The 26,462-nt window shown below is 40.2% G+C and overlaps 1 protein-coding gene and 1 long non-coding RNA gene across 2 annotated transcripts in view; one reads left to right on the top strand and one right to left on the bottom strand.

The window, feature by feature from the left end:
• The window catches only part of DDX58 (DExD/H-box helicase 58), a 72,245-nt gene extending 45,943 nt beyond the window's left edge, over positions 1-26,302 (top strand). Inside the window, exons 12-18 of the mRNA XM_010354445.2 lie at positions 131-266; positions 3,330-3,478; positions 7,558-7,648; positions 13,355-13,525; positions 14,675-14,826; positions 21,588-21,731; positions 24,200-26,302. Coding sequence (XP_010352747.1) covers positions 131-266; positions 3,330-3,478; positions 7,558-7,648; positions 13,355-13,525; positions 14,675-14,826; positions 21,588-21,731; positions 24,200-24,496 — 1,140 coding nt within the window. The 3' untranslated portion in view covers positions 24,497-26,302. The remainder of the gene's footprint in view (positions 1-130; positions 267-3,329; positions 3,479-7,557; positions 7,649-13,354; positions 13,526-14,674; positions 14,827-21,587; positions 21,732-24,199) is intronic.
• Positions 216-21,623, bottom strand: LOC115894016. The gene is made up of 3 exons (XR_004054068.1): positions 19,516-21,623; positions 18,915-19,070; positions 216-313 (listed from the first exon to the last, which is right to left on the bottom strand). It is a non-coding gene; the product is annotated as an uncharacterized LOC115894016 (long non-coding RNA).
• Positions 26,303-26,462: the final 160 nt, after the last annotated feature.

Here is a 26,462-nt window from a genome sequence, read left to right as displayed (position 1 = left end):
AGCTAAGTTGGAATAGATTTGAAAAGAAAAGTTTTCTTAAAACTAATTCTTTAAATACAATGAATTGAACTTGAGTACAGTGAATGTGTTGACACTGGAAGCATATTGAGACAGTTTTTACTTTCAACAGAAATATAATGATGCCCTCATTATCAGTGAGCATGCACGAATGAAAGATGCTTTGGATTACTTGAAAGACTTCTTCAGCAATGTCCGAGCAGCAGGATTCGATGAAATTGAGCAAGATCTTACTCAGAGATTTGAAGGTGGGTGGTGTTTTCAGAGGAGGAAGCCACAGTAGCATTCTTGGTGACTGGAATGGCAAAACAAACATGTATTGTATTTAATATACATAAACTTGGGGATACTTAGGGAGTTGTCCTGGATGTAGGAAGATGGAGATAGTAGGACTATTTAGGTTCAATGAAATCTAGTACCTACGGGAAGAGTCTGTTTCTTATACCATTCCCTATTTAGAAGAAGGAAAAACAGGATTTGCAAAGGGTGTTTCCCATATGGTTCACAGACCGTAGCATTCTTTTTGTTTAACGTTCTTTTTTAGTAATTTTATAAAGGTTTAAAAAATATGAAAAAGTGTTTTAATGATATTAAAAAGACTATAATTTATATATACTTTTTTTTTTTTTTGAGGTGGAGTCTTGCTCTGTTGCCCAGGGTCAAGTGCAGTGGCTCAATCATGGCTCACTGCAACCTCTGCCTCCTGGACTCAGGCAATTCTCATGTCTCAGCCTCCCGAGTAGCCAGGAATGCAGGTGTGTGCCACCACACCCAGCTAATTTTTGTGTTTTTAGTAGAGATGGAGTTTTGCCATCTTGGGCAGATTGGTCTCGAACTCCTGACCTCAAGTGATCCACCCGCCTCTGCCTCCCAAAATGCTGGAATTACAGGCATGAGCCACTGCGCCTGGCCTATATATATTTTTACATAAAGAGGAAACCAAAATGGCACATAATCTCACCCCTGCATATGATTAAAAAATAGATATTAAACAAAAAAAAAAGTTTCCTTCTCCCTGTTTTGAATTCTTTTCCCAAAGGTAATTACTGGTAATTTGGGGTATTTTTTGGCCTATACCTAAGTATTTACTGTACATACATGTAACCAGTGCTTTGCTGGTAAATATTTAACAACCCACTAGAGAAAAAATGTATGCATATATATGTACATAAGCTTATTTTTTTTTATATAGAGGAGGTATGCAACCCACAATTTATAAATAATAATAAAAATAGACTATTCTTTATCATAAAATCCACATAGCCAATTAATTCTCACAGAATGCTTTTGGTGGTTTTTGCAGATTTTTTGTATCCATGGCCAACCAAGGGTTGCAATGACAAAGAAGTGTGGTTCTTTCTGATATGGTTGTTACTATATAGTTTCGTTAATGTTAGAAGATAAAAATGAAACAACAAAGGTGTATGTTGGAACTTCACTCATTTGCCAGTGATGCAAGCAATTTTTTGCTGAATTGTATAATAGTTTTTCAAAAACCGGGAGAATGTTTCTCAATATTTTGTGCTATTCACAATGTAATTGCTAAATTTAATCTGTATTATCATTTTTTATCATGTTCATAAGTCTAAACTCTCAACATAAATTAAGCTGGACATGGTGGCTCACATTTGTCATCGTGGCACTTTGGGAGGCTAAGGTGGGTAGATTACTTGAGCTCAGGAGCTGGAGATCAGTCTGGGCAGAATGGCGAAACCCCATCTCTACAAAAAATACAAAATTTAGCTGAGCATGGTGGTATGCTCCTGTGGTCCCAGCTACTTGGGAGGCTGAGGTGGGAGGATCACCTGAGCCTGGAAGGCAGAGGTTGCAGTGAGCCGAGATTACACCACTGGACCCCAGCTTGGGTGATAGAGTGAGTCCTTGTCTCAGTCAATCAATTAAGCACTGATTTTTGGTGTTTTCTTGATTTCTATGGTATAACTGCTTCCACTGTAGTGAATTCCAGGCTACCAACAAGATGTCATTGAACTAGTGTTAAAAAGAGATGAGCAGCACATCATTCTATAGTATTTCTACCATACAGATACAATAGATGTAACTAACCTCAAAAGCATAGATAATTGTAAAAAGTAATAAAATTTAACAATTGGCCAGGCATGGTGGCTCACACCTGTAGTGCCAGGACTTTGGGAGGCTGAGATGGGTGGGCCATCTGAGGTCAGGAGTTCAAGACCAGCCTGACCAACATGGTGAAACCCCATCTTTACTAAAAATACAAAATATTAGCCAAATGTGGTGGCACGCACCTGTAATCCCAGTTACTTGGGAGGCTGAGGCAGAAGAATCGCTTGAACTCAGAAGGCAGAGGTTGCAGTGAGCCGAGTTGTGCCACTGCACTCCAGCCTGAGTGACAGGAGACTCCATCTCAAGAAAAACAAACCAATAAAAGAGAAACCACAATTGACTCCCATAGTCCCATAGTCTGGTATGATCAGGCTATAACACACCCCTGTTTTATAACTATATGTATTTTTTTTCTTTTTTCTTCTTTTTTTTGAGACAGAGTATCATTCTCTTTCCCAGGCTGGAGTGCAGTGGTGAGATCTTGGCTCACTGTAACCCCTGCTTCCCAGGTTCAAGTGATTCTCCTGTCTTATCCTCCTGAGGAGCTGGGATTATAGGCGCCTGCCACCATGCCTGGCTAATTTTTGTATTTTAAGTAGAGACAGGGCTTCACCATGTTGACCAGTCTGGTCTTGAACCCCTGACCTCAGGTGATCCACCCATCTCAACCTCCCAAAGTGCTGGGATTACAAGTGTGAGCCACCCCACCCGGTCTAACTATATTTTTAAAGATGGGACCATACTGAACATACTCTCCTTACCTTGATATTTTTTAACCTTAAAATATTTTGGTATCATATATATCATGTACATAACTCCCTTATTAATTTTCACAGCCACATTGTATTAACATTAGATGCATAGCCCATGATCTATTGAACTGTTTTACTATTGTTGGGCACTTAGGTTTTCTGTTTTTCTTTTATACCTTAAACAGTGGTACAGTGAAATCCTTGGAGACCTCTTCCATGATTTTCTAAATATAACTGCGTCTCAAAATTCTTAGATGTAGAACTATTGGATTGAAGGATGTGTGTGTATTATGTTTTGATAGATATTGCCAAGTTGCCTCTTAAAAGGTTGTACCAATTTAAATCAGTAGTTATTACTCAAAACATTCTGGTCAAAGATTTAGAGATTAACTGTTTGAACAATAGCTAAAGGTGACAGTGTGTTCTAAATTTTTAGAATTTATTAGCCATTTATAAAATGTTTCCCATTTGCAGAAAAGCTGCAGGAACTAGAAAGTGTTTCCAGGGATCCCAGCAATGAGAACCCTAAACTTGAAGACCTCCGCTTCATCTTACAAGAAGAGTACCACTTAAACCCAGAGACAATAACAATTCTCTTTGTGAAAACCAGAGCACTTGTGGATGTAAGCTTTTTTTTTCTCCTTGTAGATAACAAATGGACCCAGCACTGTTCATTGAAAAGATTGGGATGGGTATGGTGGCTCACGCCTGTAATCCCAGAATTCTGGGAAGTCGAGGCAGGAGAATTGCTTGGGCCAAGAGTTCAAGATCAGCCTGGGCAACACAGTGAGACCTCATCTCTTAAAAAAGAAAAATTAGCTGGTGGTGTGCACCTGTAGTTCCAGTTACTAGGGAGGCTAAGGCTAGAAAATTGCTTGAGGCTGCAGTGATCATGACAGTGTACTCCTGCACTCCAGCCCAGAGGTAGAACCTGTGTCAAAAAAAAAAAAAAAAAAAAAACTGTTTTCTCCTCTCTACAGTCAGGAAACCATATATGTGTATGTGTGGATCTGTTTTGGGGTTCTCTATTCTGTTCTGAATATATGTTTATCCTTACACTAATACTCCTCACTGTGTTTTTTGTTTGTTTTTTGTTTTTTTTTTTCACTTAGAGATGGTCTCACTCTGTCACCTAGGCTGGAATGCAGTGGCACAATTATGGCTGTCTGCACCCTCAACCTCTCAAACTCAAGCGATTCTCCCACCTCAGCCCCCTCTCCCACCATGCCTGGGACTACAGTCATGTGCCACCATGCCCAGCTAATTTATTTATTCAATTTTGTGGAGATGGGGTCTTGCTATCTTGCCAAGACTGGTCTTGAATTCCTGGCCTCACGTAATCCTCCCACCTTGGCCTCCCAAAGTTTTGGAACCTGGCTTCATGCTGTCACTATGTTAATCACTCTAATTATAAGTATTGATACTTGTAGAGCAAGCATTTCTTCCTTTCTTTACTTTTTAAATTTTAGTCATTTTGTGGGTAGGTAATGATACCTCACTACAGTTTTAATTTGCATTTCACTAATGAGTAATATGGCTGAACATCTTTCTTCTGCTTATTAGCTATCTGTATCTGCCTTGGTGAGGTGTCTGTTCAGATCTTTTGGTTTGAAAAGATTGGTTTATCATCTGATTGAGTTTTTGAGAATTCTTTTTATAGTCTGACAAAAAAGTCCTCTGTCAGAAATGTGATTTGCAAATATTTTCTTCTGGTCTGTGGCTTGTCTGCTTATTCTCTTGACAGTATCTTTTGCAGATTGAAAGTTTTGAGTTTTGACAAAGTTCAGTATATCAGCTTTTTCTTTTATGGGTTTTTGCCTATGGTGGTATTATCTCTAAAAATCCTTTGCTTACCTAAGGTCACAAAGATTTTCACTATGTTGTCATCTGGAAGTGTTACAGCTTTACATTTTACATTTAGGTCTACAGTCAATTTTAAATTAATTTTGTATAAGGCGTGAGGTATTGGTTGAGATGCTTTTTTTTTTCTTTTTGTGTATGGACATTCAGCTGTTCCAGTTCTGTATGTTGACAAGACTATCCTTTATTGAATTACCTTTGTAACTTCTGAAAACATCAGTTGACTATATTTGCATGGATCTGTTTCTGGATTCTCTATTTTGTTTATTGATCCATACGTATACCTCTTCACCCATTCCACGCTGTCTTGATTACTGTAGCTTGATAGTAAGTCTTGAAATGGGGTGATGTGAGTCCTCTAATTTTTTTTTTAAAGGTTGTTTTTAGCTATGTTCCTTTGCCTTTCTATATACATTTTAGAGGCAACTTGTCCACATCTATGAAAAAGTCTGCTGGGATTTTATTGAATCTGAACATAAAATTGAGGCTGGGCATGGTGGCTCACACCTGTAATCCCACCACTTTGGGAGGCTGAGGCGGGTGGCTCACTTGAAGTCAGGAGTTTGACATCAGCCTGGCCAACATGGTGAAACCCTGTCTCTACTAAAAATACAAAAATTAGCCTAGCGTGGTGGCTTGCCCCTGTAATCATAGATATTTGGGAGACTGAGGCAGGAGAATCACTTGAACCTGGGAGGCGAAGGCTGTGATGAGCTGAAATTGCACCACTGTACTCCAGCCTGGGTGACAGAGTGAGACTTGGTCTTGAAAAAATAAAATATTTTTTAAAATACATAAAGATAAAATTAGGGGAGAAATGACATCTTGGCAATATTGAGTGTTCTAATCCATGACCATAGTATATCTCTTTATTTATATGGCTTCCATATTAGTTATATAATGCTGAGGAACAATTGCCCCAAAACTGAGTGTCTGGAAACAAGAAACATCTATTATCTTACAATATCTATGAGCCATGAATCTGGAAACAATTTAACTGGGTGTTTCTGGCTGAAGATCTCTCATGAGGCTGTAGTGAAGGTGTTGGCCATGGCTTGACTCAAGGCTTGACTGGGGGAGGTTAACTTCCAAACTCCTCTCATATGGCTGTTGGCTGAAGAGCCTCTGAGTTCACTCATGTGGGCCTCTCCACAGGTCCACCTCACAGACCAGCAGATGGCTTCTCCTAGAGAGAGTGATCCCAGAGATTGAGATAGAGGGTATCTAATTTGGAAGCCACAGTCATAACTTCATCTTGGAAATGATGCCGCATTGCATCTGTTGTATTTTATTCATTAGAAGCAAGTCAGTAAGTCCCCTTCACACTCGGGGGAGGGAATTACACGAGGATCTGAATACAGAAGGTGGAGTTCATTGAGGGCTACCTTAAAGGTGGACTAACCAGATGTTCTTTGGTTTCTTTTATCAGTGTTTTGTCATTTTCAGCAGATTCCGCACATATTTTGTTAGACTTATACCTAGGTATTAATTTTTTGATGCTATTATAAATGGTACTTTAAAAACTTTTTTTTTTAAATTTTTTTTTTGAGACAGGGTCTCACTCTCATTGCCCAGGCTGGAGTACACTAGTGTGATCACAGCTCACTGCAGCCTCAACTTCCCTGGCTTACATGATTCTCCCATCTCAGCCTCCCCAGTAGCTGGGACTGCAGGTGTATACCACCACACCCAGCTAATTTTTATTTTTATTTATTTATTTAATTTTGAGATGGAGCCTCGCTCTGTCACCCAGGTCGGAGTGCAGTGGCACAACCTCGGCTCACTGCAACCTACACCTCCCGGGTTCAAGTGATTCTCTTGCCTCAGCTTCCTGAGTAGCTGAGACCACAGGCGTGTGCCACCATGCCCAGCTAATTTTTGTATTTTTAGTAGAGATAGGCTTTTGCCATGTTGCCCAGGTTGGTCTTGAATTCCTGACCTCGTGATCCACCCACCTCAGCCTCCCAAAGTGCTGGGATTACAGGCATGAGCTACCGCACCTGGCCATCTCTAAGACATTTTTTTTTTTTTTTTTTTTTTTTTTTTTTTTGAGACGGAGTCTCGCTCTGTCGCCCGGGCTGGAGTGCAGTGGCCGGATCTCAGCTCACTGCAAGCTCCGCCTCCTGGGTTTATGCCATTCTCCTGCCTCAGCCTCCGCAGTAGCTGGGACTACTGGCGTCCGCCACCTCGCCCGGCTAGATTTTTGTATTTTTTTAGTAGAGACGGGGTTTCACCGTGTTAGCCAGGATGGTCTCGATCTCCTGACCTCGTGATCCGCCCGTCTCGGCCTCCCAAAGTGCTGGGATTACAGGCTTGAGCCACCGCGCCCGGCCTCTAAGACATTTTTAAGAGAAAAAACAAAAGTTCAAAATAGTGGATATATAGAATAAGTGAGTTTAGCGTGATTGCAGGACATGAGATCAATATACATAATTCAACTGTATTTCTACATACTAGCAACAAACCATTGGAATTTCGAAAGTTTTAAGTACTGGACACAGTGGCTTACACTTACAATCCCAGCATTTTGGGAGGCTAAGGCAGGAGAGTCACTTGAGCCCAGGAGTTCACTTGAGCCCAGGCAATAGACCAAGATTCCATCTCAAAAAAAAAAAAAAAAAGTCTTAGAGATTACACCATATCAGGTCACAGAGATCTATGCCATTTTAGTTAATTATTACATAGAGTTCAATTCCAAAATGCTTTTTTTCTCAGGTTTGTCAGTCTGAAAACTGTACATATACTAACTTTAAATGTTTTTCTTTTTGCATGTATTTCAATATTGAATTAGTACAAATGATTTATAAGGAGTGTCTAATTGATAATTGCTTTTCATTTTCAGGCTTTAAAAAATTGGATTGAAGGAAATCCTAAACTCAGTTTTCTAAAACCTGGCATATTGACTGGACGTGGCAAAACAAATCAGAACACAGGTATTTATATATAGTGAATTAGATTTAGTGGATTATGCATTTAAGAATATGTGTGTGCGTATGTATGTATGTGTGTGTGTATATATTTCAAATTCTGTTTTAATATATTTCAATATTAAATATTGAATATTTAATAAATATAAATTTTAATATATATTTAATATATATTTCAAATTCTGTTTTAATGCTTGTATCAGTCAAGGTTTAACCAGAGAAGCAAAAGCAGTAGGTGATTTTTTTTTTTTTTTTTGAGACGGAGTCTCGTTCTGTTGCCCAGGCTGGAGTGCAGTGGCCAGATCTCAGCTCACTGCAAGCTCCACCCCCCGGGTTTACCCCATTCTCCTGCCTCAGCCTCCCGAGTAGCTGGGACTACAGGCGCCCGCCACCTCGCCCGGCTAGTTTTTTTTTTTTGTATTTTTTAGTAGAGACGGGGTTTCACCGTATTAGCCAGGATGGTCTCGATCTCCTGACCTCGTGATCCGCCCGTCTCGGCCTCCCAAAGTGCTGGGATTACAGGCTTGAGCCACCGCGCCCGGCCAGCAGTAGGTGATTATACATATATATGAGAGGCATGTGTCTCACATATGCACACATACAGAGATTTCTTGCAAGGAATTATTTTACACAATTGGGCTGGCAAAGCAAGTCTGAAGTCTGTAGGGCAGGTAGTCAGGAAAGGGACTATCAGGAACAGACTGGAACCCCACAGGCATGAGCTGTCTGGAGTCTCTGAGCTCGGAGAAGGCCTAAGCTGTCTTTTAAAAGGCTCACCTGATTAGGCAGGCCCACCTGGAATGAACTCACTATTTGACTTAAAGTCAACTGATTAGGGACTTGAATCACATCCGTAAAATCTCTTCAGAGCAGTAGCTACATGAATTACTGGGAACTGTTATTTGGCCTAGCCAAGTTAATGCATCAAAAAGCCATCACAATGCTCAAACGCCAAAAACCACTCCAGTCTCTTTCCTTGTAGACATTGCCTCCTCTCATATGTCCTACAGACAAAGCCAGGATTGCTTTTTAAGTCATGCTTGAGTACATTATTATCCTGCCCAAAGTTTCAACCAACAGATTAAGATTAACTGGAAATAGAAATGTTCTGTTTCTGTTTTATTGTTATTCTCTAAGCAGTAGATATGCATAGCTTTTGTGTGTATTATGTATTTTACAATGTTAAAAAGTCCAAGCAGACAATTCTGAAATCCAGCTAGAGTGATCAAATGATAAAAGGTTGCCTGTGTTATTATCTGGGAGGATCCTAGGTGGCCTGCCCTCATCCTGACCACCTCATAGCTGTGCCCCCCACCCCTCAGTGACTGGCGCTGACAAGTCTTCCTATTTAGTGTTGTTTATAATAAGCACCCTCCCATGCCCACCTTGTCAGTCTCCAGTTATCACCCTCGCACTTTCACTTCGTGTAATTTTTAAATTTCACAAATATGAAAAGTAGATTCGGGTCTTAAAAAGTGGCTCACCAGGCCGGGCACGGTGGCTCACGCCTGTAATACTAGCACTTTGGAAGGCCGAGGCGGGCAGATCACGAAGTCAGGAGATTAAGACCATCCTGGCTAACACAGTGAAACCCTGTCTCTGCTAAAAAAAATACAAAAAAATTAGCTGGGGCTGGTGGCGGGCGCCTGTAGTCCCAGCTACTTGGGAGGCTGAGGCAGGAGAATGGCGTGAACTTGGGAGGCGGAGCTTGCAGTGAGCCGAGATCGCGCCACTGCACTCCAGCCTGGGCCACTGAGAGAGACTCTGTCTCAAAAAAAAAAAAAAAAAGTGGCTCACCAAATGAAGTCTAACACCATATTCTTGTGGTTGGGATTCAAAGTTCTCTGTGATCTGACTCCAACATGAGTCCTACTTGATTTTCAAACTTTGTTGTTTCTCCACACATAGACACTCAGGAAATATTTTCTTATTGGTTTGTTCATTTATTCATCCATTCATTCAACAACATTTATTTATAACTTATGCTGTGCCAGGCATTGTGCTTCTGCCATGTAGCCTTCCCCAACCACCAAAAACTGGTAGAGATCTCCTTCTTCCACATTCCTGTAGCATCCTTTCTGTGCTCATCACACTCAATTATAGCTTCCTATTTATATTTTTCTTCCACAAAATATGAGCTCCTTGTGGATAAAAATGGACCTTTTAATCATTATTTTTATCTGACAAGCCATAATTACTGAATAAATGTTTGACTGAATAGATGAATAAGAAATTAATCACGTATGATGTCTGTTCCAGAGATGCTCATTGTTTAGTAAATGATGATGGTGAAAATAAATTGTTTTGGCCATAGAAAAATATATCTCAAGATTTGGGCTGGAAATACATTAGGAAAAAACTGGAACTTTTATTTATTTTATTTTTGAGACAGAGTCTTGCTCTGTTTTCCAGGCTAGAGTGCAGTGGGACGAACTCAGCTCACTGCAACCTTCCAGTTTCAAGCGATTCTCATGCCTTGGCCTCCCAAGTAGCTGGGATTATAGGTGCATGACGCCATGCCCAGCTAATTTTTGTATTTTTAGTAGGGAAAGGATTTCGCCATGTTGGCCAGGCTGGTCTTGAACTCCTGGCCTCAAGCAATCTGCTACCTTGGCCTCCAAAATGCTGGGATTACAGGTGTGAAACACCCTGCCTAGCCAGTTGGAACTTTTATAAATTCTGTTAACTGTGAGGTGGAGATCACTGAAGTATTTTCTTCACTCAGTTTATCAGTGTGAACTCCATAGCTTTTATCGAATGGGTTAAACTTGATTTACCAGGTAATTAAGACAATTTTAGCTGAATTTGTTTCTGGTCTGATCCTCTTCCTTGCACAGTTAAGCTATAAGAATTGTGAACAGCCTTTTTACAAAAAGCTGCATGTAAATAAGCAAAAGTTCAGTTTGCTAAATTTGTATATTTCCAAATTTCCATTTCTTAATTTCCTGTTGTGTAAAGAAGCAGGTTATGTAACCTCTTCATGACTTACTTTCTTCATCTGTCAAATGGAAAAATAATAAGAGTACCTAGCTGAGAGGGTTAATGTCATTAGCAAAATCTGGCTCACTGCCTGCTTATGAATGACTCTTGAGCTAAGAATGATTTTTGTTTGAAAAAGAATATTCTATGACATGTGAAAGGCTTGTGCAATTCAAATATCATTGTCTATAAAATAATTTTTGGGGTGAACACAGTCACGCCCATTCATGTATGTGTTGTCTGTGGCTGCTTTCACACTAGAATGGCAGTGTTGAGTAGCTGAGACAGCATGGCCTACAAAGCCTAAAGTATTTACTATACATCTAGCCCCTTTATGGAAAAAGTTTGCCAACTCCTGGTTTAGAACAATGCCTGGCATATGGTGAGTGCTCAATATATGTTAAATGTTAGCTATTATTCACATCCAGAACTTTTATGTAATGGTCCACAATGTTCATCATTTGTTTGGTTTTGGTTTTACTGAGAATACATGGATTCAAAAATAACAGAAAGTATGTATCTTTAAAAAAAGTATTCTGGATAAAGAAAGCTCAAAAGTAAAATCAAAATAATGTTTAGAGATTGATTTTTAAGCACCTTTCTGAAAATAAAGCTGCCTGCATTTGAATTTTCATGACTTTGAATAGTAAATAATTCAAAAATCACAAGGGATCTTTTCCCACAAACTGAGTCCACTGCCAGCTAGGTAATGGAAAGTAATACATATTAACCTTCCTCTACGTGCCTGAGGTGGGTCCGCCCTGTGAGCAGTGAGTGGAGATCAGGTGATTCTACTAATAGACAAATGTAGATGTCTTTAGGATCCACACAGTTTGAAGTGTGCATATTGTTTGAGCCACCATTTTGAGTGTCTGCCATGATCACACAAACTGGGTAATTATCACATCTGAACTTCACACTGTATTCAGACAATTTAAATTTAGCCTCCACTATCATAGGATATTAGAAGGCAGTATGTGGTTGTTTTAGTCAAGATGCTTTCTTTTCCCTGATTAACAGAAACCCACCTAGGCTAATCTAAGCACAAGGGGGTGTGGCTGCTGCAGGGATAATTGGGTCTACCATAGAACCCACAGTCCGGAAGTGCACTCGGGCTTTGTGGACAATTGCAACTGGGACTGGAAATTTTTCTGAATCCTGCACATCTGCTTCATAGTTTCCTTTTACAGATTGCTCTCTCTGCTTCTCCATTCATGACTGCCCCACACCTTCCTGATTTACTACCTGTCTCCAATCCCAATTTCAGATTCCAAGAGGGAAGAATTGCATTGGCCCAACATAGTTCAAATGTTTATTTCAGTCCAGTAGCTGCAGCCAGGAATAGGCTGTGTGTAAATCAGGGTAATCTGATTGCTCTAACAGACAACCCCCACGATCTCAGGGGCAGGGCAAAATAAAAGTTATACCTCATACTCAGAGGTGTAGGTAGGTAGGGGTGGGGGCTCTGCTCACTTACACTCCCAAGTATAGACAGGTAGGGGTGGGGGCTCTGCTCCATCCTCTTCCACTTATTGTAGGGACCCAGGCTCTTTCCTTGTTATGGCTCTGTCATCACAGGGGGTCTCCACATCCTCTGCTGGGACCTTATCATCCATTGATGAGAAATAACAAGAACATGGACAATTTTTAGGGGTCTGGTTTGGAAGATAACACACATGACCTCTATCTACATGCCATTAGTGATAGTTTAGATTGCAAAGTATAATTCAGCTGTGTGCCCCCAGCAGGAGAAAGAAACAGGATTGGTGAGCAGATAGCATTGCCTCTTTCATAGAAACATAATACAACTGTATTGTGGGTGGGTGTGGCAGAAAATGATTCTTAGTTTGTGTATGGGGAGGCCGACACCCCAACAGTGCACACTATTAGGGTCTTAAACTGAAGTTCAAGGCCCAACACTGCTGATAGCTAGCTTGTCAGCTTACCTCACTTCTGGAACCTCAAGCCCCTTCATTTGTGTCTTTTTTGTATTTTATTTTTAAAGATAATCTCATTCTGTTGCCCAGGCTGGAGTGCAGTAGTGCCATCATGGCTCACTGCAGCCTCAACTTCCCTGGCTCAGGTGATTCTCTTACCTAAGCCTCCTGAGTAGCTGGGACTACAGGTGTGTGCCACCATGCCCAGCTAATTCTTAAATTTTTTTGTAGAGATGGGTTCTCCCTGTGTTAACCAGGCTGATTTCAAACTCCTAGGCTCAAGTGATTCACCTGCCTTGGCCTCCCAAAGTGTTATGACTACAGGCGTGAGCCACGCCTGGCACGGCCCTCATTTGTTAAGGGGAATCGGAACACTTACCCGTTGACCTACAGGGCTTTATGATGATATCACTCTGGTGAGAAGACGTGAAAATGTTTTGTCAGCTATAAATTCTTACATACATGTAAAGTTGTTACAATTAGCTGTTGATATTTCTGCAAACAAGTGTGTTTCTTGGATAATATGGCTAAAGCCATACAACTAATAAGTCCCCCAGAGCTGGGATTTGAACTCAGTCTTGTGGCAGAGTCTAAGCGTTAGATGCCACCCTAAATATCCTTTCTGAAACAGGCATAGAAACAGACCCCACTGCATAGGTATGTTGTGAGATCATGGATATAAAGTACTTATCACAGTACTTGGCGTGTAATAAGCATTCCATAATTAGTAACTGTTTTTTCAAGGGGGAAGTTCCCTCTTTGGTGAGTTGTATAATGCCCTCTTACTCTGACACAGGAATGACCCTCCCAGCACAGAAGTGTATATTGGATGCATTCAAAGTCAATGGAGATCACAATATTCTGATTGCCACCTCAGTTGCTGATGAAGGCATTGACATTGCACATTGCAATCTTGTCATCCTGTATGAGTATGTGGGCAATGTCATCAAAATGATCCAAACCAGAGGTAAGAGAAGCTTTGAGACCATTCCTACATGGATTCTGTTTTGACTGATTTGTAAGTGTATGTGTCATTCTGGCCTTTCTGTTTACTGAGCCATGGTTGAGTATGTAAACAATGGCACAGTGCACTTTGGTATCATCGGCCTTCAAGGTGGCTACCGTTTTGTTCACTAACATAAACTCTACTTTGATTCTTACAATGATGCTGCTGACTTGCCTGGCATTGACTGATATATTTATGGAAGAATAATTCCAACTTGCATTGAAGCTTTGCCAGTCAACATGTAGACCTTTCATGGTGGTGCTGGTGGGGTGAAGGGCCCCCTGTATTCAAGAAGGGATACTCCACAGTTTTTCTGCCCCACCTGGACTAGTCTCCTAACTAGTCTTCCCTTCTTTTTCCTTTTCTTCTTCCAATTTCCATAAGTACAGCTATCATAGTACTTTTCCTGAAAAACAGCTCTGATCATGTCACTTCCTTGTATTGAAATGCCAGTGGTTTCCCAATTTACTTGATGCTAAAGAGTTTCCAAAATCCAGCACCCATTTAATTCCAACTTTATTACCCATTCTTCCCTTTTGTTCATTATCCACTTCCGCTAACCTGACTTCCTCATTTATTGCTTGTTGAAGGAACTGCTCAGGTACTGCTACTCTTCATTTTACCTCTTCCCCTGCCTCCATATCATCTGACCCTAATCCTCCCAGCTGGCAAAAGTCTCTCTTTGGAATATATAAAGCCTATAACCCTTTATATCTATCTTTGTAATAGCACTTAAAATTTTCCACCTATGTTTTGCTGGTTATGAAGAGATCTTACTTCCTCATTGTCTAGAAGGTTCTCGAAGGAGGGCCTGTTTATTGCTCATCTTAGAGCCATCACAGTGTCATACTGGGGGTTCATGTAGATAGGTCTTGCTCTGTCACCCAGGTTAGAGTGCAGTGGTGTAATTCTAGCTCACTGCAACTTCAAACTCCTGGGTTCAAGCAGTGCTCCTCATGAGTTCACTCTTTAACAGCTCAACTTTCCTGGGAAGTGGGATTCAGTGAACCAAAGTTGAATTTTAGGACTACCTCTATCTGTTTACCTATTTGCAGATTATATCAGAGCTTTAAGTCAAAAACAGCAACTAAAATATTTATTTTCTCATAGGCAGAGGAAGAGCAAGAGGCAGCAAGTGCTTCCTTCTGACTAGTAATGCTGGTGTAATTGAAAAAGAACAAATAAACATGTACAAAGAAAAAATGATGAATGACTCTATTTTACGCCTTCAGACATGGGACGAAGCAGTATTTAGGGAAATGGTGAGTCTATGTTATTCTTTCAGCATCTGACTATAAATAACTATCAGGGAAGGTGAGGATGGTTGGTACCTTTTATCATATTGCTTAGAGTGTTACAACAAAAAGTTTATACTTAGCGAATATTAAATTCATTCTGTTTTTAAGTGTCAATGAGGTTAGATTATATTTAATAGTGCTAATAACTGAAGTTATGGTTTCAGATCTAAAAGGCAAATTGAGCTAGGATTTTTCTAGTTGACAGTTCATGTCGAGGACTATATCCTAATACTGGAAACAACAGCTCTTCTTAGTCTCTTCCTTAAATCTCTCTCTCTCCAAAGAGTCCTCAGAGAAAAGCTCCTAGGTCATGATGCAGGTATTGGAATGTCTTTTGATAGCTGTGGACAATCATATATACCTTGGAGTGGCATACCTATTCAGATCAACCTCTTAGTGTAATGACCTTCATTCCATTGTAATTTCCGTAACACAGAAGCATGAAATCAGATTGGGGAAAGTCAAGAAACACATACCTACACTTTCTCCAGAACCATTGCAGAGATTTACATCTCAGAATCTCTGGAAGCATGGTCACTGCAGGGCTAGGGGAGAGCTTTAACACTAGAATCCATGGTTCAAATCCCAGTTCTGTCACTTGCAAGGTGTGTGACCTCAGGCAGTTGCTCTGTCTTTTAAATAATCGATCTCCTCATGTAAAAAGTGGGGGACATAATAGTATTTAATTCCCAGGGTGGTCATGAGGATAAATGAGATGTATGCATTGTATCTCTTAGCGCCTGGCATAAAATACATGCCTAAGAAATGAGAGCTGTTATTGGATAGACGTGTGAGACATAGTTTAACTTCATGAAGATGAACCTTACAGTTTAATAGACCAACTCCATACTGTCTATACTTTTAAAAAGTCATAATCTCTGTGCTCCAAAAAGTATTGACAATCAATTATCGAAAGCAGATTAACACTTACTTTAGGACACAAATCACAACTTTGTCAGTGTTTACTAATCTAAAAAACATTTTTCTTCCTAAAGCTGGGAGATTAAGTTATCTAGAACCACCTCTTCCACATTTTCAGTGAGGAGAATTGCAGGGAAATTATGTAGGTCCTCCCTTAGTATTACTGGGGATGGGATTCTCTTTTCACTGAGCCACCTTTCCATTTTGTAAAATATATTGCCAATACATGTTTTAAAACCACGAGTTTTAATAACCATGGCATAATTTTTTCTCTTCTCCTAGGTGACAGGCTACTTAGACTCATGTGACAGAAGCAATAGAGTAAAAGTCTGTTGAGGAAGAGAGAGGCTAGACCAGATGTAGGCATTCTTTTGTAGACAGCACACCAGGATAAGGAGTGGGGTGAGGAGGAATTGGGTTACATATCTGTTGAATCAGGCTGTGTAATAGCATTTGGGGTTCCCCTAACACCTACAGATAGATAGGCAGAGATGGTAGGGAACAAGAAGCCCTATAACCAGTGTAGCTGGGAGTTACTGGCAGCCGGGAGGCCTGAGTTGTGTTGGTATCCCTGTCCTATCATACATGACCAGGCCCAGCTGCCCTGTTCAAAGGGGAAGGATTAGCTTTCAAAGGCTTAGTAAAGGCTGGGCGCGGTGGCTCACGCCTGTAATCCCAGCACTTTGGGAGCCCGAGGCGGGTGGATCATGAGGTCAGGAGATTGAGACCACGGTGAAACCGCGTCTCTACTAAAAATACAAAAAATTAGCCAGGTGCAGTGGCGGGCGCCTGTAGTCCCAGCTGCTCGGGAGGCTGAGGCAGGAAAATGGCATGAACCTGGGAGGTGGAACTTGCAGTGAGCCGAGATTGCACCACTGCACTCCAGCCTGGGCAACAGAGTGAGACTCCATCTAAAAAAAAACAAAAAACAAAGGCTTAGTAAAAGTATAATGAGTTAGGGAAAATCTTATATTCTTAAAACTAAAGGGAATTATGGTTCTAGGGGTGAGCCCCCCCCTTTTGTGGGTGCTTTGATAAGGGTTTGGGGTTTGGGTTTGAGCATCCTGGTCCCTATATATGGGTTTTAATGGAAGGAAGGAACTCTGCCTGCAGAGAGGGCAAAAGCTTGGAGCTCTTTAGGGCAATCTGCAAGAACAGGAAAGGGAGACGGAGGAGCAGAGAGTACTGGGAGACCGCTTTCTTCCCCAGTGCCCCAGCTGCACCGTCCATTGTCTGCGTGTGGCCTGCTGTCACTAGAGCACTCCCCATCCCCCGCCCCAGAATTCTCTGGTCACTCTGCAGCCATCTTAACATGTAGACAGCCCAGAGGTATCCAATAACTGATTTCCATCGTGGACGCTTCAGGATTTGGTGGCGTTTCATTCTGGAGGAATAAGGATGAAGGGTCTGACAGTTGTGGTTGTGAAGGTTTATTTGAAATCAAAATGAGGAAGCTGCTTTTCTTTCCTTATGAAGCAGAGAACAAAGATGGGGTGAAAGAAAGTTCATTTTGAACAAAGAACTTCCAACATGCGTACCCATGACTACACATAATTAAGATAGTTTGCTTTTCTCCACCTCCGTGTGGAGCTAGGCTTCTTTTTTAGCCACAGGTTGTATGGGTGAAGGTCAGTATGCCATAGACTTATGATTGGTTGAGCCTCTTTACCCAGTTATTGATTTTTACTTAGTTTTAAGTATAGCTGTAATAGTTTTAGCTTATTAGGATTTATACCTATTGCCTAGAGTAACACTTAAAATATTTGAGATTATTAGTATTTAATTGAATTTCAGTATATAATTGAATACCATTATAAGTGAATTTTTTAAAAACTTGGATGCCTGAAAGGCAAGGTTATATTTTCACCTTCTTTCCTGGTAACCTCTATTCTGCTTAAGTAGTGATTAGAACCATATCTGAAAAAAGAAATTAAAAAAGAAAATTAAAATTGCTCATAGGAAGATGTGTATCATATAACCCAGGGATTTCAATTCTAGAAATTTGTCCAAAGAGAAATAATGGGATATAATGTAGCAGTTTTACAACAGTGAAAAATTGGATTAAAAACAGGAGGCCTGAACACCCTTTATTTTTACAAAAATAATGAAGATAATTTCAGGTGGGATGCGGCAAGAAGTGGGGAAGGGGAAATTACGTTTGGTTTTTAATTTTTAAATTATTTATTTCTTATTTACTTTTTTGAGACAGGGTCTCACTCTGTCACCCAGGCTGGAGTGCAGTGGTGTGATCTTGGCTCACTGCAATCTCAGCCTCCCAAGTAGCTAGGACTACAGGTGTGTGCCACCACACATCACTAATTTTTGTTTTTTTAGTAGAGATGGGGCTTTGCTATGTTGCCCAGGCTGGTCTTGAACTCTGGACTCAAGTGATATGCCAGCCTCGGCCCCCCAAAGTGTCGGGATTAGAGGCTGGGATTATAGGCATGAGCTACTGTGTCCAGCCAGTATATTTGGTTTTTTAAATCAAAACATTCTAGGTCTACCTGGGCATGATGGCTCACGCCTAGAGTCCCAGCTACATGGGAGGATCATTTAAGCCCAAGAGTTCAAGTCCAGCCAGGGCAACATAGTAGGAATCTATCTCAAAAAAGTGGGGGTGGGGGAAAGGAAGCCGGGTGTGGTGGCTTACACCTGTAATACCAGCACTTTGGGAGGCTGAAGTGGGTGGATAACCTGAGGTCAGGGGTTCAAGACCAGCCTGGCCAACACGGTGAAACCCCATCTCTACTAAAGATACAAAAATTAGCTGGATGTGGTGGCACCTGCCTGTAATCCCAGCTACTTGGGAGGCTGAGGCAGGAGAATCAATTGAACCCAGGAGAATCACTTGAACCCAGGAGTCGGAGGTTGCAGTGAGCTGAGATTGTGCCACTGTACTCCAGCCTGGGTGAAAGACTCTGTATCAAAAAAAAAAAAAAAAAATCTAAATTTTTTTTTTATATAAAGCAAATTTGAATTTGAAGTGGTATGGGAATCAGATTATCTATGTATGACAGTAACCAATTAAAAGATATAAGGGGGAGGGAGATTTCCATTCACAGTGACAATAACTGCAGCTCATGCATGTAGAACACTGACTCTCCACCAGTCCCTGCAAATGCTTTACTTACATCAATAGGCTTTACAGCAATCCATATAGTAGTGCCTCCTATGTCATTTTATAGGCAGGAAACTGAGACTTGAATAGCTTCAGTGCCAGTAGATCACACAGCTAGTTCATGGCAGAGTTGGTAGAGCCCATCTGTTTAACCATTACATCTACCAGCCTAATCAGAAAAATTTGAAGCAGAAATGAGGACAAATAAATTTTACTGGGAGATATTAAGATAAAAGAAATGCCATGCTCTTGAATGGAATGACTGAATATTTTAAACATGTGCATTCATCCCAAATTCACTTATTCACATATCACAAACCATATTGAAAGCATAAATATACTTTTCATTTGATAAAATGGTTCTAGAGTTTATATAAAATAATAAATAGATGAAAATAGCTATATTTCTAGAAAAATTAAAAAGGGGGTAGCTAGTAGTTTCGTATTGATAAGGCAATCCCTAAAGAATGGAGATTGCCTTATCAATACAAAACTACAAGCCACCTCTTTATAACATTTTCATGGCTCTTAGCATAAGACTAGCCTAACAGAGGGAGGCAACGCTGATGGGCATTTACCCTGTGCTGGGCAGGCCTGAGCAGTCATAAACTCACGTTATCTCCTGACAGTCCATGAAGCAGATGCTATTGTCCCATTTTGTATGTAAAGAAATGAGGCACTTGCCCAAAATGACGTAGCTGCTAAGTGACAGGGACATTATTTGCATCTAGGGTGTCTGGATCCACCTGGGACACTTGAAAGCATAGTCTGATATAGAGAGGCGCCACCATAAACCAGTGGGATGGACAGAATCTTCCATAGAAGACCCATGGAGGAAATCTGTGTTCTTCCTTCATGATGTTTCAGGGTTCCTTTTATCATTTCCTCTGTTTAGAAAACTTCCTTTAGCCATTCTTTTAGGATAAATCTGCTGATGACAGATTTTCAGTGTTCCTTCATCTGAGAATGTCTTCATTTCTTCTTTATTTTTGAAGGCGGCGTTTTCCTGAGTCTAGGGTTCTGGGATGGACTGTTCTTTTCTTTCAGCATTTAAAAAATATTTTGCCACTTCCAGGTAGCCTCCATTGTTTCTAATGACAAATCTGTTATTCAGACTGATTTCCCCCTATGGGTAAGGTGTCTTTTTTTTTTTTTTTTTTTTCCTCTGACTGCTTTCAAGATTTTTTTCTTCAGCTTTCATAAGTTTAATTATAACATGTCTCAGAGTGTTTTTTGAAGGCATTAATCCTGTTTGGAGCTTGTTCAGCTTCTTGAATCTTGGTTGATGTAGCTTGTTAAATTTGGGATATATTTGGCTGTTATTTCTTTGAATACTTTTTAAGCCATGCTCTTTCTTCTCTCCTTGCAGAACTCCAGTGCCATGACATCATTTTTTATAGTCCTACGGGTCCTTGAGACTTTGCTTTTTCCTCCCCTCCCCCCAGTGTATTTTGTTGTTGTTCAGATTGGGTAGTTTCTGTGGTTCTTTCAGATCACTGACTCTTTTCTTTGTCCCTTCCATTCTGCCACGGAAAAGCCCATCCATTGAACTTTTTATTTTGGTTGTATCTTTCAGTTCTAAACTTTACATCTTCCATTTCATTGTTGAGCCTTTATGTTTTCTCTTTATGTTTCAAAAGTATTTATAATTGTCCATCGAAGCATCTTTATTAGGTGCTTTAAAATCTTTCTCATCTCAGTGTTGGCATCTATGATTGTGTTTTTTTCACTCAGTTTGAGATCTGTTTACTGGTATGAAGAGTTTTATACTATCATGTCCATGGTTCTAAGTTGGACCATGTTCTTAGCCAAGGACTAGACTTTGAATTCGAATACAATCATACTATACATATGCAACGATATTCCCTGTGGCTGAAGGGGAGAGAGAAAAAAGGTTTTAGATGTTGAGGGCTGTATTAGTCTGTTTTCATGCCACTGACAAAGACATACCTGAGATTGGGAAAACAAAGAGGTTTAATTGGACTTACAGTTCCACATGGCTGGGGAGGCCTCAAAATCATGGTGGGAGGCAGAAGGCACTTCTTACGTGGCAGCGGCAGGAGAAAAATGAGTAAGAAGCAAAAGTTGAAACCCCTGATAAACCCATCAGATCTCGTGAGACTTATTCACTATCATAAGAATAGCACAGGAAAGACCGGTCCCCATGATTCAGTGACCTCCCCCTGGGTCCCTCCCACAACACACGGGAATTCTGGAAGATGAAAACAATTCAAGTTGAGATTTGGGTGAGGATACAGACAAACTGTATCAGGGGCTCTTCTGCCTGCTGTATCACTCATTGGGTTTGTGCCTGCAAATGGATATAATTATGCTCGAAACTGCATATTGTATATCTCGTACAGGTTTTGCTTTTTTTCAAGTTTTGCCAACACGAAAGTAGAAAGCATAGTTCATATGACTATTGTATGGACATCTTTAGTGCTTTTATGAGCATTTTTGATGAAGAAATTAAAAGACTAGTTGGGGCCACAATTAAACATTGACTAATATTAAGTTAGGAGAACCAATAAAATCTGTGATTTTACCAAGTCAGGTACCATATGTTCATGGAAGTTGTATATGAATGATTGTATATGTGCATGTATATGTATGTATCTATCTATGCCTGTTTCTCTCTATATGTGTTATACTCAAATTACATTTGAGGTCTTTATTTCTGCATTAGATTCTGCATATACAGACTCATGAAAAATTAATCAGAGATAGTCAAGAAAAACCAAAACCTGTACCTGATAAGGAAAATAAAAAACTGCTATGCGGAAAGTGCAAAGCCTTGGTATGTTACACAGCTGACATAAGAGTGATAGAGGTAAGCTGCCTTTTTACAAAGTGCCTGGTCATGTTTTAGCACTAGCTAAAGCTTACTGTCGGTGAAATATTTATAGTAAAACTCTATTAATAATTTCCATTGTTATTGTGGCCATGATCTGTGTATTTGGAAAAAAGCTAAGAAGTGAAAAAGAAATACCAAATGTTCAATAATAAATAGTTTTTGGCCAGGCATAGTGGCTCACGCCTATAATCCAAACACTTTGGGAGGCTGAGGTGGGTGAATCACAAGGTCAGGAGTTCGAGACCAGCCCGGCCAACATGATGAAACCCTGTCTCTACTAAAAATACAAAAATTAGCTGGGCGTAGTGGCAGGCGGCTGTAATCTTAGCTACTCGGGAGGCTGAGGCAGGAGAATTGCTTGAACCCGGGAGGCAGAGGTTGCAGTGAGCTGAAATCATGCCACTGCACTCCAGCCCAGGTGACAGAGAGACTCCGTCTCAAAAAAAAAAAAAAAAAAAAGCTGGGCATGGTAGCAAGAGCCTGTAGTTCCAGCTACTCAGGAGGCTGAGGTGGGCTGATTGTTTGAACCGGAGAGATCAAGGCTGCAGTAAGCCATGATTGCACCACTGCACTCTAGTCTGGATGACAGAGTAAAGACCCTGGCTCAAAAAAAGAAAAAAATTGTTTTAAAACATTGCTGTACAGCCACTTAATATTACACAGCCATTTTAAAAAAGCCATTAAAGTGGTCAGGCCGAGCATGGTGGCTCATGCCTGTAATCTCAGTACTTGTGAGAGACCAAGGCAGGTGGATCACCTGAGGTCAGGAGTTCGAGACCAGCCTGGCCAACATGGCAAAACCCTGTCTCTACTAAAAATACAAAAATAAGCTGGGCATGGTGGTGGGCACCTGTAATCCCAGCTACTCAGGAGGCTGAGGCAGGAGAATCACTTGAACCCAGGAGGCGGAGGTTGCAGTGAGCTGATATCGGGCCACTGCACTCTAGCCTGGGTGACAGAGCAAGACTCTGTCTCAAAAAAAATCATGCTAAATGCAATGAAGTGTCCTGGATTGGCTCCTGGAACAAACAAAGGATATGACTAGAGAAAGAGTGGTAAAATCTGTAGTTTAGATAATAGTAATGTACTCATGTTAATATCTTGGTTTTGACGAATGTACTGTGGTATATGAAATATTAGCATTTGGGGAAACTGGGCAAAGGGTATGCAGAAATTTTCTGGGATATCTTTGCAATTTTTCTGTAAATCTAAAATTGTTCCAAAGTAAAGTTTATTTTAAAAAAAGACTGAAGTTTATGTAGTATAATGAAAAACTGCTTACAAACTAATGTGGAAAAAAGTAACCAGAACACAAAATTATAAAGATGCTACTTTATAGCTGTGTGAAACAGCAGCAAATACCATTGTCACTGTCAAGAGAAAAAGTCAAAAAACTTACCTTTCTACAGAAAAACAAAGGCTAGGGGAACTATACCAAAATGTATTAATATTTTGGTGGTGAGATTCCATGATTTTTTTCTCTTTTCCTAGTACTTTATGTTTTCCAAACATTCCTTTTGGGCTATGGATCACTTCTATAATGAAGAAAATATATCCTTATTTCTAAAATGTGACATCTGAAGGTTAGCCTTCTATTGCAGCCTTATATTTTGTTCTTAAAACTTTCAGAAAAAGGGTTAGAGAAATCTCCAAAGAGAAATGTGGGGTATAACTCTCTTGCACGTGGGGTTACGGTGGAGGGGCTGGGCTGGCTCAGATGAGGAGTTATTACTTCAGGGTGTTCCGTTTATCTTCAGAAAGCAGAAATCTCTCATCAGCTCAGCTGTTTGGGCAAAAAGCATATTAGGAGTCATATTGCTAAGTTCCCTTACCTTTCCAAGTCTGCTTCTTTAGCTGTAAAAGGTCCTTTCAGCTCCAATTTGGGTGATTATTCTACTAAAAATGGCCCTTTTAGACCCTATGTTTTCCTGAGGGACTAGTATGTTGGATCTGCATTTGTTTCTGAGCCGTTTACTCTAAAGTTGACTCTAGGTGGGGCCTGTGGACACGTTAGTCCCTGACCTTCTTCAATTGCACCTTGACCTTGGTCATTTTCCCCGTATCCTTTGGACTGTGCCTGCTAGGGCCACTGGTGAGCTTCAGCTTCACAGATTTTCAACAAACATCGCTTGTGTTTTTGAATAATAAGTATCTACCTTCAGAAGCTGGGTTACCTGGGTCCTTCTTAATCTTCCTCTCTATGAGGTGCCCAGTGTCCTCACTTGCAACCTTACCCTGCCTGTAGAAGGCAGTCAGGTGCATGGATCGTCCTCTGGACTTTAGGTGAATCCATATTTTTTTTTTTCCTCCAGTTGTAAAAATAAGACCCACCTGTTCTTCATCTCAGATTATTGTGGAGTTTTCTTTTTTTTTTTTCTTAAATCACAATTATGTACTGGTTCTAATGTTCTCTTTTGTGTGTTATTCCATCCCTTTATCTGTAGGAATGCCATTACACTGTGCTTGGAGATGCTTTTAAGGAATGCTTTGTGAGTAGACCACATCCCAAGCCAAAGAAGTTTTCAAATTTTGAAAAAAGAGCAAAGATATTCTGTGCCCGACAGAACTGCAGCCATGACTGGGGAATCCATGTGAAGTACAAGACATTTGAGATTCCAGTTATAAAAATTGAAAGTTTTGTGGTGGAGGATATTGCAACTGGAGTTCAGACACTGTACTCGAAGTGGAAGGACTTTCATTTTGAGAAGATACCATTTGATCCAGCAGAAATGTCCAAATGATATCAGGGCCTCAATCTTCAGCTACAGGGAATGAGTAACTTTGAGTGGAGAAGAAACAAATGTAGTAGGTATAATCATGGATCACTTGTACGCCTGTGAAGACATTTTTTAAAAAATATCTTTAACAGTTTGTAATATATATGCAAAGCACACGAGTGAATCACAGCACTGAATATTTTGTAGGCCAACAGAGCTCTTAGTACTTGGGAAAAATTAAAAAGCCTCATTTCTAGCCTTCTTTTTAGAGTCCACTGCCAACAAACACACAGTAATCACTCTGTACACACCAGGATAGATGAATGAATGGAATGTTGGGAATTTTTATCTCCTTTTTTCTCCTTAACCTACTGTAAACTGGCTTTTGCCATTAACAATCTACTGAAATTGTTCTTTTGAAGGTTACCAGTGACTCTGGTTGCCAAATCAGAGTGACTGGGCACTTTTTGACCTTCTATTTGACCTCTGCACATTTGGCCCTGTTGAGCACTCTTCTTGAAACTGTCCCTGGGCTTTTCTCTCTTCTGGTTCTATTCTAGTCTTTTTTATTGAGTCCTCCTCTTTGCTGATCCCTTAAGGGTTGACAATTCCAAGAGTTCAATATATATACATGTATATACTGTACATATGTATATATAACTATTATACATACATACAGGTATGTATATGTAATGGTTATATGTACTCATGTTCCCTGTGTAGCAACGTGTGGTACGGCTACACAGAGAACATGAGTACCTAAAGCCATTTTTATGCTCACTACTAAAAGCTGTTCACTCTAGAGTTGCTGTAGGTAGCAATGTGTGTCCACTCTACAGTGGACAGCTTTTAGTAGTGAGCATAAAAATGATAAAATACTTCTTGAAAACTTAGTTTACTATATATGTTGCCCTATTAATATGTGTCATTGTTCTCTTTGACAATTTTCCTTTAATGGTTGATGTTCAACACCTGGACTGAATGTCTGTTCTCAGATCCCTTGGATGTTACAGGTGAGGCAGTCTGACTGTCTTTCTACTTGAAAGATTAGAATATGTATCCAAATGGCATTCATGTGTCACTCAGCAAGGTTTGCTCATGCTTCAAAGAGCTTAGTTTGTGGTTTTTCTAAACATGTAAGCAAGTGCCTGAGTTCCCTGGAGATCAACAGGATGAGGTGTTCCAGCCGCCTCCCTCTCCATGCAATCTAGTGAGCAATGGTGCAGGCAGGGAGCCAGAGAAACTTGCCAGTTATATAACTTCTCTTTGGCTTTTTTTCATCTATAAAACAAGGATAATACTGAACTATAAGGGTTAGTGGAGAGTTTTTAATTAAAAGAATGTGTGAAATGTACATGACACAGTAGTTGCTTGATAATTACTAGTAGCAGTATTCTAAGATCCAATACAAATTAATTATTTAAACGAAGTTTATGAGTTGATTTTTTTTTCATTTTCCATTTGTATTTTATTAAGAGTGTCTTTTCTTATGTGATTGTTTTTTTAATTGCTATTTGACATGGTTTGGCTCTGTGTCCCCACCCAAATCTCATCTTGAATTATAATCCCCATGTGTCAAGGGAGGGACCTGATGGGAGGTGATTAGATCATGGGGGCAGTTGTCCCCATGCTGTTCTTGGGATAGTGAGTTCTCATAAGAGCTGATGGTTTTATAAGTGTTTGACAATTCCTCCTTTACGCACACACTTTCTCTCTCATCTGCTGCCATGTAATATGTGCCTACTTCTCCTTCTGCCATGATTGTAAGTTTCCTGAGGCCTCCTCAGTCATGTGTAACTGTGAGTCTATTAAACCTCTTTTCTTTATAAATTACCCAGTCTCAGGCAGTTCTTTATAGCAGTGTGAAAATGGACTAATACACTACTGTTTAAGAACTCCAATAGGAGGTGTAAAACATCTACCAGAAATAGATTTAATAAGAGAAAAAAAAATTTTTTTTTGAGATGGAGTCTCACTCTGTTGCCCAGGT

This window comes from Rhinopithecus roxellana, chromosome 16, assembly GCF_007565055.1.
Source record: "Rhinopithecus roxellana isolate Shanxi Qingling chromosome 16, ASM756505v1, whole genome shotgun sequence".
Classification (NCBI taxonomy): Eukaryota; Metazoa; Chordata; class Mammalia; order Primates; family Cercopithecidae; genus Rhinopithecus; species Rhinopithecus roxellana.
This window is presented reverse-complemented; position numbering and strand designations above follow the sequence as displayed.